Source organism: Macaca thibetana, chromosome 13 (genome assembly GCF_024542745.1).
Source record: "Macaca thibetana thibetana isolate TM-01 chromosome 13, ASM2454274v1, whole genome shotgun sequence".
In the NCBI taxonomy this organism is placed as follows: Eukaryota; Metazoa; Chordata; class Mammalia; order Primates; family Cercopithecidae; genus Macaca; species Macaca thibetana.
The window spans coordinates 98,193,233-98,208,132 of record NC_065590.1 but is presented as its reverse complement, the minus strand read 5'-3'; the positions used below and the strand labels follow the sequence as shown (position 1 = coordinate 98,208,132).

General features: G+C 41.8%; 1 protein-coding gene across 7 annotated transcripts in view; it reads right to left on the bottom strand.

Annotated features, from left to right (window-relative positions):
• Positions 1–14,900, bottom strand: part of MBOAT2 (membrane bound O-acyltransferase domain containing 2) — a 143,223-nt gene that overhangs the window by 28,752 nt on the left and 99,571 nt on the right. For all 7 annotated transcript variants that reach the window (XM_050753917.1, XM_050753915.1, XM_050753920.1 and 4 more), the window contains one exon: positions 1,899–1,954. In XM_050753917.1, coding sequence (XP_050609874.1) covers positions 1,899–1,954 — 56 coding nt within the window. The remainder of the gene's footprint in view (positions 1–1,898; positions 1,955–14,900) is intronic.

Here is a 14,900-nt window from a genome sequence, read left to right as displayed (position 1 = left end):
ATGTGACCAGTCCCCAATAAAAGCTTTGGGTGCTGAGAGTCTAAAGAGCTTGCCTGATGGACGCTTCACAGGTGTTGTCACAATTTGTTGCTGGGGGAATTAAGTACGTTCTGTGACTCCCTTGGGAGAGGACTTCTGGAAACTTGTGCCTGGTTTCTTCCAGACTTCATGACAGGCACCTTTGTACTTTACTGACTTTGCTTGGAATCTTTTCGCTGTAATAAATGTTAGTCATGAATTCAACCACATGCTAAGTCCTGTGAATCACCAAACTGGGAGTGGTCTTGGGGTCCCCCGATACACAGATAATAAGGCCCTTCTCTGAAAGACTAGCTGATAAAATATGGGTTAGACAAGGTTCAATCTATCCCTGGGAATAAAGGGGTGGGTGGTATGGGGTGTGGAAGACCTGCAGCAGACTGTCTCGGAGGATGTCTGAAGCAAACTGGAAGAGGAACGCAGTTTGAAAAGTTAAAGTGTATGAACTCCTCTAACACTGCTAAGACTAATCAAAATCTAAACTGTTCTAAAGAGATAATTACCATGAAATCCATTTAAAAGAACAGGTCACAAAATGAGGTTTGTTGTTCTTCTGAGTTGAATATATATTGTCATCAGATACTTCTAGACCTATAGACAAAATTATATCCCTGATCCACAACTTCCCTATATTCTCTTTCCAGTGTCACAGGAGTAATCTGTTACTAGCATTCTACAGAAGTTTCAGCACCTGAAGGTAACTGTACGCTTTTACCTCTAGTGTTTCCTAGCATACGTTTTATAACTCCAGTCTAGTATCAGAGTCTGGTGAGTTTCACCCACTTCATTGATCAGGATGCAAGAACTACAAGACACTGTGCATAAATTATAATCCACAAAAAAACCCTCCAAGCTGAATCATACTGTTAATTGACAAAGGAGAAAACTGAAGCAGTAAGAAGCTGAACTGGAATCTGAGCGTATGTTTGCCTATCCATCAAAACCCACACTCTAGCCACATCCTCATGTTCCCTCCTGTATGCAGAATTTTCCCTCAGTGGTGTTTCTTTCTCTGAAGGGCAGAAAGAGAGTTGCTGTTTAACCTGCAGACTTGATTAAACAAGTAGCAGAGATTTTTTAATCTACCTCCTTCCCTCCACCACCCACCCCAAAAAAACTAAGCGCTAATTTTGCTTGTTAGTAGCCAGAGGGAAGAAGAGGAAAAATTCTCTCTCTCTCTCTCTCGCTCGCTCTTCACAGTACTGTTAAGGCTGGTCCTCTGACAATAATTGAGGGAAAACCTGCGCGGGGAGTGGGCACAGGATGGGTGGAGACACAGTGGGGCTCAAACTCATCTCAAAAGCTCCCCATGCTACATACAAATGACCGTTCTAACAGGGATGCTTGGCTTTTTCAGTCTTTGAAGGAATCAGAACCCAAATCTCATGACTCGGAGTCCTGTTAGGCCAGGACTAGATGTCCACTCACTGAAGACAGAAATTATTCATAATAAAAATACATGGAAACATGTAATTATGAATGTGTGTATATAAAGGAGAAGAGGTGGGGAAAACACATAAATTATAATAAAAATTTAATGAAGAGCTGAAGCAGGAAATAATAAAACTTGATCTAGACCAAACGTCTCTTTCCTTTATATGTCAAATTATCACTACTGTGGGCCACATGACTAAATCACACTATTCTACTTTCTGTCACTGCACTGAATTAAAAATGAAGATAAAACACTGAAGGAAAGCAAGCATTTTTCATAACCCTAAGCACAGTTAAGTATATTTCCCTATCTTACCTCCCTCCATTTCCTTACTCTAATAGCAGAAAGTTATGGTAATATCTCAAGCAAAATATTATTGGAATTAAATTTTTTCAGCAATAAAAATTAATTTCAGAATTCTTACCATCATGAATTTCGCAAGCCAAACTAGTGATCTTCTGAGTAATGATCATCATTGGGCTGTGACAAGATAAAAAAAATTAGTGTTTTAAAAGAAGAAAGTTAAAACAATACTTATGACATATGAGTTAAGAGTTTGTTCTGCTTTTATCACTACAAAGCCTGAAATTTTTAACATAAAAAAGACCTCCAAGGGATTTCAGCAATAACTCAGGAGTTATGTATTTGAGGACAGCATAGGAGATGGGGATCTGGGCTTTCTCCAAAGCTTCAAAAAACAAAAAAGAAAAGAAAAAGGCTCCACCCCTAAAAGAAATCTCTGGTGACCCAGTGATCTAACCTGGCCTCCTCATCTCACACATTAGAAAACAAGGCCTGGAGATTTTGAGAAGTGCGCAGGCATGAGATGCGGCCCCAGTCTCCTGCTTTCGGCTCAGTACTTTCTTCAACAAATCATGGACAGACTCTCAACTCCCTATTCTAAAAACTAGGCACCCAGGGGTTACGGACTCTACACACAGCCATCTAAGGAACCAAAATCATGATGTATTTGAAAGGAAAAATGACTTTAAAATCATTTTAAAAATGGCATTATTCTCCCATACTTTATAGTCATTATAATTGAATGAGAAACTTGGAAAGGAAAAAAATATATCCACATAAGAAAACCACTAGGATGCATCTTATCCTTTAAGGATTACATTAGCTTACAGACAGTGTTAAAAAACAGTTAAGGCTGGGCGTGGTGGCTCATGCCTATAATCCCAGCACTTTGGGAGGCTGAGGTGGGAGAATTGCTTGAACCCAGCAGTCTGAGACCACCCTGGTCAACAGAGCAAGACCCCATCTCTATAAAAATAAACAAATAAAAAAATAAAACCACCAGCAAGGCTTTTATCCTTTAACTATTACATTAGCTTACAGACTGTATTGAAGAACAATTGACAAGAAGTTATTTAACTTTTTGAAACAATAATATAATAAAACCAGGAAATTGCGTTTTGACCCAAGGTAGACTGTGCTCTATACATGCAGAGGAGAACATGTTTCACAGAACCTGAGGACACTGTGGCACACACAGCATCACCCCATGCACCGCCAACGAAAGGGGCCAGGAGGGGAGGGGGCTCCAGGCTCCAGGCTTAGACCCCTGGGGGTCTAGTTCTGACCTGCTCTCTTCCAGCAGCCCACACCGCTCAGTGCAGAAACTCAAACTGCTGCCTCTGGCAAACAGAGGTGTCTTTCTCACAACATCAGCAAACTGGCAGCAAGGGTTTGCTTTAAACATTCCTACCACTGGAACTTTGATTCACAGACCTGGGCCCTTGAGAAGCTACAGCTCATTCTCCTCAACTAACAGGAAGGTCTTATCAATGACAAATGTTCTTAAACTGGAAGTACTTAAGGGAGGAGATTTCTCTCAGGTTCCCTTAAAAGTCAGTTCTTACATTTACATACTCACTTCTCAAGGAATCATGCTTCAACCAACCTAAATCCCCCAGGTGGCTTGAAACACCTGATTGCTATTTCTGCTTTGCAAGATACCCAGGAGGGGGCCTTGCCCAGCCTGGAGGCCGCAAGGATGAGAAGCAGTGTGTGCCCGGGAGGTCACGTGGGCACCACAGACAGAAGTGGAGCCGGGGGAGAGATGTCCTGGGATGCACCAGGCACTCGTGCAAACCAAGTGGTGAGCAGAGAGCAGCCTGAAAGAGAAGGGGGGCTGCCCCGAGTGGCTTGGGTGGCCGGGCGTGTGGGAGACCTTGGGTTTGCTGTCAGGAGGGACAATGAATGCAGGCGCCTCCGTCTCCACTTCATGTCCGTCCTCACAGACGTCCTCACAAGGGCTTTATCGTTTTCAAGTCCTTGAAAATGATAAAAATGCCCTATAATTTCCATTTCCCTGGGGGAGAGAATCACTTTTCTCATTCTGCCTAATTCTTTTCATAGTTTAGCTCACTGGTGAGTTACAACATTCTCTTCAGTTCTAAATTCTAATTTCCATGCCACCTTAAAACATAGTAACAACTGATAAAACAACTATTACATTTATTTTGTCAATTCAGTGACACAGTAAGCTGTCAGGTATATACAGACAAGATGTTAACAAAAATGTAAATAAGTGCTCTGAATGTCCTTCTTGTGCCCACTTGGGCCCCTGAACCCACATGCAACTTTTATTCCATCAGGTGCAAAGGACACAGAAGCTCCTGTGAAAGTAAGCTGTGTTGGAAGGACAGGTGATGTATGGCTGGGAGGACAGATAAGGTGTGGCTGGGAGGATGGGTGACGTATACCTGAGAGGATGGGTGACGTGTGGCTGGGAGGACAGGTGACGTGTAGCTGTACTGCTGATTCCAAGAATCATGCCCTAACAGAGCGGGAAGGAAGGCAGGAAACAGACCTGAATACTCCAGCCTCTCTCCAAATGCTACTCCCTCCACCCAGACTACTCTTCCTGGAACCGTTTCACAAGGATAAGTTATTCCTCCCTCTTCACGAATCAGCTGAAGAATCCCTTCGCACACGAAGCCCACCGGACAACTCGACCTCAAGCAGCTTCCCTCTGCCCACAAAAACACACACACATGCACGCAAATACCCTTCATTTCATCTTAGTCCTTGGTTGTTTCCTTCAAGGTGTTTTAACATTCATAGTTGTTTTCTTTATTAAATCTCAGTGGTTGTTTTAAAATCTCTCCCTTGTTTAGAAAGTCCATGAGGCAAGGAACCTAACAGTCCTGTTTGCCACTGAATCTCCAGCATGTAGCACAGTGTCTGGCACAAAATATGTGCTAAATAAATTTTTTTAAAAATTTCTTCAGGGTCTTCCTCTGTCACCCAGGCTGGAGTGCAGAGGTGCAATCTCAGCTAACTGAAGCCTCGATCTTCTGGGCTCAAGCGATCCTCCCACCTCAGCCTCCCAAGCAGCTGACACTACAGGCACGTGCCACCACACATGGGTAATTTTTTAATTTTTTGTAGACATGGGGTTTTGCCATGTTTCCCAGGCTGGTCTCAAACTCCTGGGCTCAAGCGATCCACCCGTCTCAGCCTCTCAAAGTACTGAAATTACAGGTGTGAGCCACCATGCCTGGCCAATAAATATATTTAAAATATAAAATAAACTGAATCTAAGTGTCCAGTCAAGATCTATTACTCCTTCTGTAGGTTAATTATACTCTCTCCCATTTGTTGTTTCTTATCTGTGCTTGAAAGCATTTATTATATATTGTAATGATTCATTTATTTTCCTATTACTACAAAAAACCCATGAGCTACTTAACAGGAACACTGCTTTAATTATTTCTGTGCCTTCAGTACCTGGCACCTAATACACTGTCAGTGTGCTGACGGATTTATAGAAATGCCTCGTCAAGTTTTGGTTTCATTTCCTGATGGTCATTAGCTCCATACATTCCCTTTGTTTTAAGAGGATGGCAGTCCCAATGCCTCTGGTCCAACCTGTCAGCCAGGGTGTAGCACATGGAGAAACAGAAAGACAGAAGACAAAATTATCATAGGGAACTATGCAGGAGTATGTTGTGGATGAAAATAAGAAAGGATTATAGGAAAAGTTCAGTAAGGGATGAGCAGATTAAAGAGAGCTCAGAAATGCAAACTGGAGGCCAAAACAGACAGATGAGTCCAATGCGGCAGGTACACGGCTGGGAGACAAGAAAGACTGATGGGAAAGGGCACACCTCACCCTTCTGCAGCAGGAACGACTGTGCAGGAAGCATTTACAAATGAAAACAGTGCAATGGTGCACAGGACGTAACCGCAGTGGGCTTTCTTAACAGCATATTTTGTTCATAAATATCTGTTTCAGGACAATTAGGGTGATTCACACAACTATTTCACTTACATCTTTACTGACACTTTAACTATTAAATATCTGTTGACTTTGTATTAATGGAGCCTCAGTATCTAACCACTTCCTGGGCCCTAGGAAAGTCTGGGATACCTCGACATGAATTGGAAAGAACCTCCTGTTTCCCTAGTATGGAAACGGGAACCTGGAGAAGGTAGGGGAAGCAGAAGGCTTTGGAACTTCCAGAGTGAGGTCAGGGCCTCAGGATGGAGCTTCCCTTTCCTTCTATAGGACAACATCAGTATATTTAAGTGGCATTACTGAAATTTCCTCCCAATGATCCTCTGCTAAGAATGTGGGAAAATATGAAATGTAACTGTTCATAGTAATACTTCAACTGATGTAACAGTTTCAGCTAATATTAAAAAATTCAGCTGAGGTAAAAACTCTAGACTTCCTGAAATAAAACAAAGGATGAAAAAGTTAAAAAATATATTCACACATTTTTTTTCTCTACAAAGAACAAGAATAGTAGGATTTGGTTCTATTACACAGTAAAACTCAAATGTAGTTAAACATTACAAGAGAATGAATGCTAAAAATGAACAATTACTTTCATGATTGTTCCATTATCTCTGGGAGACCACTAAGCTTAAGAGAAGTCTGTATATTAATGCTACAAATCAACTAAAAGCATCCACTAGGTAACAGCTTGCCACCAGGACATGTGTTACCCAGCAACAGAGGCAAACTGTTAACTGTTCACCTCAGTTATCCTAAGTGTACAAGTACCCTGGCATCCAAACAAAATCCACTGACACCAAGTAACCCCACTTACCTAACACCAAATGAATACAAAGTGAGAGGTAATGGAAAAGGCCATTCGTCTTAGTCATCCATTCATTCATTTTCTTACAGCTTCATTCAGAAAAAACAAGTACTTAATTAATGAGCACCTACGATTCACCAAGTACTGTTCTATGTGCCAAAGACACAGTGAGAACAAGACAGGCCAAGTCCTCGCTGTTATGAAATTTATACTGCACTGGAGAGAGACAGATTATAAACAAATAAACAGGTAAAGATACAGTGTGTCAGATGCTGCAAGTCCTGGGCAGTGAAATGAAGCAGAGTAAGGGGCCTAAGGAATACAGAACAAAGGTGGGAACCGGCCTCACCCAGAAGATGACAGTGAAATAGAGGACAAGCTCTGTGGAGGCCTGGGGTAAAAATGTTCTAGGAAGAGAGAAAAGTAAGTTCAACAGCCCCAGGAAGAAGTGTGACTGGCATGTTTGAGGATCAGTACAGAGGCCAATGTGACAAGCAAGGAGGACAGGAACAGAAGCTAAAGATGGCAAGCAGGATGCCGGATCCGGCAGGCTCTGCAGAGTGAGGACAGAGGCTTGAATCTGAGCGAGACAAGAAACTACTGGAGGATTTTAGGCAAAAGAGTGACTTGGTTTTAAAGGAATATATTCTGACTCTAGGTTGAAAAAAGACTGTGGGGGCACCAGAGGTAAGGGGAGGGGTCAGGGGGAGGAGGCAGGGGAGGTGGGCAGGGGAAGACGGTGGCTCAGACTAAGGTAACAGCACAGGAGGTCTGAAGTCACCTCTAGATCTATGCTGAAGGGAAAGTCAACAGGATTTGATAATGCATCCAATGCAGGGTTTCACACCTGGCACCACCAAGGTTTTTGACCAGGATAACTAACTAAGAGTAGAAAACTGACTGAGAAGGGAAATCAGGACTGCAGCTTTAGGCACACTTGGCACAAGAGGCCCTAGACAGCAGAGTGCATAGGCAGCTGGACATACGGGTCAGAACACTTAATCCTGACCCCACTTCACATCAGTTGTGGAAGACAAGGAAGTTATTTAACTTTTCTCAAAACGGTTATCTATAAAACATGGATAATAATGCCACTGTGTGGATTAAATTTAATAGTATCTGAGACACAGCAGATGTTTAATAGGAGCTGGGTCCTTTCTCCCATTCACACCTTTGCATAGTAACTGCCAGAACTGCCATGAAGCCAATGGCGCTGAAGAGACATAATAATCAAAAGGGAAGTGCTGTTTCTGGAGAAGCTCTCTCTTGAGAACAGGAAATGAAAAATGAAAGGTATGTGAATAACTACATAACAAAGTATCCACTGCCCAGTGAGCTATTTGAAGATCTGCACAGAGACAGCTGAGGGAACGCATTTCAAACAAGAGTCATTTAGTCTGGGCCTTTAAGACTGTGGAGGTTTGGACATGTAGATATGGCTGAGACAGACATTGGGATGAGCAACAGAACTAAAACAGAAAGAACAGGTGAGAAGGCACACACCAAGGGGGCCCTGCAGGTCCGTCACCAGCTTCTCAGCCTCAGGAAAACACTGCATTTTTTTTTTTTTTTAATACTCTTAAGTTCTGGGATCCATGTGCAGATCATGCAGGTTTGTGATATAGGTATACACGTGCCATGGTGGTTTGCTGCACCCATCAACCCCTCATCTACATTAGGTATTTCTCCTAATGCTATCCCTCCCCTAACCCTCACCCCACAACAGGCCCCAATATGTGATGTTCCCCTCCCTGTGTCCAAATGTTCTCGTTGTTCAACTTCCACTTATGAGTGAGAACAACACTGCATGTTTCTGATGAATCTTGTGCCACACTGCTTGGTGAACACACATATGTTCAGGGAGAAAGGCTTGGTTGGGTAGGGTGGGGAACAGACAAAGCAAACCACAAATGGATCCATCTCTGTTTACTCCCGGTAACTTGAATTACATTAGTGGCAGCCAAACGGAATGTTTCCTGTAATCAAACGTAGGTCAAGGGGCTGGGAGACACTCCCACAGAATGGGCCAGGATAAAGGCCCACCACTCGCAGGCAGTCTAATGATTCACATCAACCCTATTTGCAACACAGCTGCTGGGCGCCATGTGCGGGGAAGATAATGAAGGGCCAAGGGGGGCCTTCCATGACTCATTTCAGAACACAGAAACACATCTACGATTAGACTCTGAGCATGAATAATGCTTTCTAAAAAGGACTGATGGACATGACAAGCACACTTGTGGCTATCAGATCACATGCTCTATCACTTCTTCTTATACCTGAAAAAAATGTTGCCTACAAAAGTACCCAGCTCAGCCTTCAAGAACCTATCAGGCCGGGCGCGGTGGCTCAAGCCTGTAATCCCAGCACTTTGGGAGGCCGAGGCGGGTGGATCACGAGGTCAGGAGATCGAGACCATCCTGGCTAACACGGTGAAACCCCGTCTCTACTAAAAATACAAAAAACTAGCTGGGCGTGGTGGCGGGCGCCTGTAGTCCCAGCTACTCGGAGGCTGAGGCAGGAGAATGGTGTGAACCCGGGAGGCGGAGCTTGCAGTGAGCCGAGATCGCGCCACTGCACTCCAGCCTGGGCGACACAGCGAGACTCCGTCTCAAAAAAAAAAAAAAAGAACCTATCAAAACGCACAACGCATGCTTAATAAACCTTAGTGAAGGAGCACACACGACTGAGCAGTAATAAACATTTACCAAGCCTCTGATACAGTTCAGTTAGCTCTAAGATATATTCTTGACGTGAATGAAAAATTATTTCACATACATATTTTTTTGGTGGGTGCACTAAAAGCAACTCTTTCAGTACCACAGAAACAACATATTCTTTTGCCAAAAAATCTGTTCTTGCTTCCATCTACAATCTATTATCTATACGTGGGGCAAGGATTCACCTTTCTCTTCTCTTTCCAAACATCCCAATACCATTTACTGAAGAGTAGAGCCTGGCTTTCCCCACAGATTTCTGATCCCACCACTGCTGTTCTGTATTTTTATTTCTTAGATCCATGAGTCTCTTTCTCGGTCCTTCATCCTGGTTTCCTTGGTTTGTCTATTCCTGTCAGTCCAGAATATTTTAATGACTCCTGCTTTACAGACAGTAGTATGTCTTTATATCAACTTCACTACACTCAAGCATTTATTCTTCTAGAGAAAATTTTCAATTTATTTATCTAATTTCCCTCAAAACTCCAATTTTACCTGCATTACACCAACAGATTAACTTGGGGGAATCAGTATTTTTTTTTTCTTTATTTTTTATTTTTTTGAGACAGCTCTGTCGCCCAGGCTGGAGTGCAATGGTTTGATCTCAGCTCACTGCATCCTCCACCTCCTGGATTCCAGTGATTCTCATGCCTCAGTCTCCCAAGAAGCTGCAATTACAGTTGTGTACCACCATGCCTGGCTAATTTTTCTATTTTTAGTAGAGATGAGTTTTGCCATATTGGTCAGGCTGCTCTCAAATTCCTGGCCTCAAGTGATCCACTCGCCTCAGTTTCCCAAAGTGCTAAGATTGCAGGCATGAGCCACCACGCCCAGCCCCATTCGTATCTTTATAATACTGAGGGTTGTTTTCTTTTTTTCTTTTTTTTTTTTTTGAGACAGGGTCTTGCTCTGTTACCCAGGCTGGAGTACAGTTGTGCGAACATGGCTTACTGCAGCCTCAACCTCCCAAGCTCATGCGATCCTCCCACTTCAGCCTCCTGAGTAGCTGGGACTACAGGCACACAGCACCATGCCCCAGCTAATTTTTAAATTTTTTGTAGAGATGGGTTTCACCATGTTGCCCAGGCTGGTCTTGAACGCCTGAGCTCAAGTGATCCTCCCACCTTGGCCTCCCAAAGTGTTGGTATTATAGGTGTGAGCCACTGCACCCAGTCACAATACTGAGTTTTATTATTCAAACAAACGGGTTGAATTTTTTTCCCAATTACTCTATGTTCTACAGTAAAAATTTATAGTTTTCTGCATAGAGGTTCTGTACATTTATTTTTACACATATTACCAGATATTTCATGGTTTTTCTTGCTTTTGAAAAAGGATCCTTTTTCTATCATATTTTCTAACTGATTACTGCTGACATGAAGAAACCTATTTAGTTGTTTTATACTTCTCTTGTATCTATTATCTGAGGCTAACATGAGATCAAACAACTTCAGTAGCTTTTCAACCTTTCTGTAAATAGAAACTTGTATTATGGTATAAGTTTATCTTTACCTAATCAACATTTTAAATGTATCTTAAACCTAACAATTTACACATACACCCACACGCAGTTTCTCCATACTCTTGTGCAAGTAAAACTGTCCCATACAAGAGAGATTTCAGGTTGATTCTCCAGCAGGAGTCTGGGCTTTGCTTCTTGCGCTTTCTAGCATCAGAGCAACGGGCCAGCTCAGCACGAAGGGTGAGTCACTATCCAGTTCACCTTCTTAACCATCTGACACTCTGAACAGCTACGATATTCACTCTAATTAGGATCCAGTCAGGATCTTTTCTGCTCATGTATTATAACACATTCAAGGGGTCCCTGTGCCCAAATACTTCATCAAGGGGAGAGTCTGTCTCTAGGTGGCTTTTTTCTCTCCTGTGTCCATTAAAAAACAAAAAACAAAAAACCAAGAGCCTTCAAGTTCATTCTGCCACAATGGTCTCCTTCAGCTAATTCGACTGTCTAATCTTTATCAGTTCACTGATAATGGTCAAAAGTTTTCTCCTGTACTATGCAGCCATAAAAAAAGATGAGTTCACATCCTTTGCAGGGACATGGATAAAGCTGGAAACCACCATTCTCAGTAAACTATCAGAAGGACAGAAAACCAAACACTTTTCACTTATAGGTGGGAATTGAACAATGAGAACACTTGGACACAGGGAGGGGAACATCATACACTGGGGCCTGTCGGGAGGAGGGGGGCTGGAAGAGGGATAGCATTAGGAGATATACTAATATAAATGACAAGTTGATGGGTGCAGCAAACCAACATGGCACATGTATACCTATGTAACAAACCTGCACGGTGTGTACATGTACTCTAGAACTTAAAGTATAATAATAATAATAAAAAGTTTTCTCCTAATGGATTAAAAGGTATTCTTTAAACTTGGAGTTTTATAAACAGGTTTTCTATCTTAAAAAGGCCAGGTTGTTTTTCTCCTACATATTTAAACATTTAAAACTGCATTTAAGTGTTTAAATGGCTTTATTTTATTTTATTTTATTTTATTTTATTTTATTTCTGAGACAGGGTCTCTGTCACCTGGGCTGGAGTGCAGTGGTGCAATCTCAGCTCACTGCAACCCCTGCACCAGGGCTCAAGCGACTCTCCCACTTTAGCCTCCTGAGTATCTGGGGCTACAGGTATGTGCCACCATGCCTATCTAATTTTTTCTATTTTTAGTAGATACAGGGTTTTGCCATGTTGCCCAAACTCCTGAGCTCAGGTGATCCACCTGCCTTGGCCTCCCAAAGTGCTGGGATTACAGGGGTGAGCCACCACACTCAGCCTTCAATGACATTTTAGAGGTCAGCAAAATTAGAACTTCTAAAGTCATGTCCTATACAGCTGTTTTTTAAACATGCGCTATGCTCTTAATGTCAATTGTCCTCTGATCTGTGAGGCCATGTGACTCATGCTTGCCGACAGGATGCAGGCAGAAGTGCTGCGTAGGCACACCCTCGCTTTGCTCATACTCACCACCCCGCCCTCAACTTAACCTAGAGGATTACAGAGCCTGAAGGAGGTGGAACCACAAGAAGGAAGGAGTCTGGTTCCCTAAATGACTGTGGAGCAGAGACTCCATCCTCAATGAACTGTAATGTGAATGAGAAATAAACTCTTACTGTGCTAAGCCACTGAAATAAAGTTACTGTTTTAAATGTAGTAAGCCTATCCCTAGATAATACAGAAATGTTAGGTAAAGGCCTTGAGACTGACAATAATTTGGAATAGCTGACCAGGGAAATAAAAAGGGTAATGATAATGACCAAGATCAAACTGATGGAGGGGCTGTGAGAGCCCAGCAAAGACTGGGCCACACAAATCCATACTAACACCAATCCACATGGTTGTATAATAAATTCAATTTGGCTATGTTAAATCACTATTTAAATCGAATGGTTAAAAGAGCAACAAAATATTTTTAATGAAATATTATACGGGATCCCAAAATACAAACTAGAGAAATACAGAGCAGATGTGGCTGAAGCAAGACTGGAAGACCTAGAACCTCATCTGCTGAGCTCCTAAGACACCTGCAGAACCTGCCTGCAGAGTCCCAGGACTCTAAAGGTCAATGTGAAAACTCATGATTTTATGGTATCGCTAAGCTTAAGTTGCTAATGTTAATATTTCTGTTATCAACATTAAACTAAATTATTTAAAAGTATGTTTTTTGTTTCTATTTTCTACTATGAATAAATGCTTATTTCTCACTTACTATAATTCAAGTATTCAAAGCTCTTAATTTCTCTTTCAGATGGCACAGCCTTTGCCCACATGGCTCTAGTTTCTCTATTTGTGTTGTCTGTTACTTTCCCCCATTTTTCTCACTGTATTTTCAACTTTCTTCTGTAGTGAAGTATTATTCCTGACTCAATATATATTTAATGCCACCATGTGCTAAGCACTAGGATGCATGATGAACAAGACCAATATGGTTGCAAATTCTCAGGAGAATTAAATTTTCTAAGTGATTGCAATTCTTTTAAACTTATATAACTATTTCCTAATTTCATTACACTATGATGACAATGTGACCTGGGCTACTTCCTCAAGCTCATGAAGGTTTTCACAGTGGTCCAGCATCTACTGATCCTGCCCATGAGGTCATGTTCTCCAGGAATACCTACTATCCATAAACCAGATTGCCAACATCTGCTCTCCTTTTCTGCCCTGCCAGGTGTATTTCCCAATTCCATTCGACAGCTTTGATTAACTGGCTTTTTAGTGCATTTAAACTGTTTTGTTTTGACCTGGGCTTTATTTGTTTTTGATGTAATTTCCTTTCATCTAAACCTATTTTTAAGATCTGTGTAGTAAAATAAACTTCAATCTCATTAGGGAGAAAAAGGTATTTCCTCTTTCTCTTCTAAAATTCTCTTGTTTCATAGAAGTGACTTTTTTCCCTGAGCTCATACAACTTTGGTCCATTTCTATCGCTGAACAATTTTTTTGTCAGAGGTACCATGATTTTTCCAATACACGTATCCTTAAATTGGATTTATTGCTCATTACTTATGCTGTCCAGATGACTCAAGACTAGTCCAAAGCAGGCCTACTGTATCTTGTTCACTGGAGAAAGCAGTCAAGCCTGACATAAAAAAACATATATAAAGGTTTATCTTCAACTTCCCCATCTGGTACCAAAGTGTTAGCAGATGTCACTTTATAAAGATGGAAAGCAAGTTACTTTATAAGAGCTTGTGCATTTATTTCACAACAGACATATTGTTGTGGGAAGTCAGGGACCCTGAACGGAGGGATGGGCTGGAGCCACGGCAGAGGAACATAAATTGTGAAGATTTCATGGACATATATCAGTCCCCAAAATTGGTACTTTTATAATTTCTTACGCCTGTCTTTACTGCAATCTCTGAACATAAATTGTGAAGATTTCATTTTAATATGGACATTTATCATTTCCCTAATAATACTCTTACAATTTCTTACGCCTGTCTTACTTTAATCTCTTAATCCTGTTATCTTCGTAAGCTGAGGATGTATGTCACCTCAGGACCACTACTGTACAAATTGATTGTAAAACGTGTGTTTGAACAATATGAAATCAGTGCACCTTGAAAAATATCAGAATAACAGTGATTTTAAGGAACAAGGGGAGACAACCATAAGGTCTGACTGCCTGTGGGGTTGGGCAGAATAGAGCCACATTTTCTTCAGACATGCAAGTAGGAGAGATATTGCTAAATTCTTCTCCTGGCAAGGAATATTAAATATTAAGACCCTAGGAAAAGAATTGCATTCCTGGGGAGGTCTATAAATGGCCGCTGTGGGAGTCTCTGTCTTATGTGGTTGAGATAAGGACTGAAATATGCCCTGGTCTCCTGCAGTACCCTCAGGCTTATTAGGGTGAAAAAAATCCCACCCTGGTGAATTTGAGGTCAGACCGGTTCTCTGTTCTCGAACTCTGTTTTCTGTTGTTTAACACGTTTATCAAGACAATACGTGCACAGCCGAACACAGACCCTCATCAGTAATTCTAATTTTGCCCTTGCCTTGTGATCTTGCTTTGCCCTTTGCCTTGTGATCTTTATTGGCCTCAGAAGCATGTGAACTTTGTTCTCCTTTTTTGCCCTTTGAAGCATGTGATCTTTATGACCTACTCCCTGTTCGT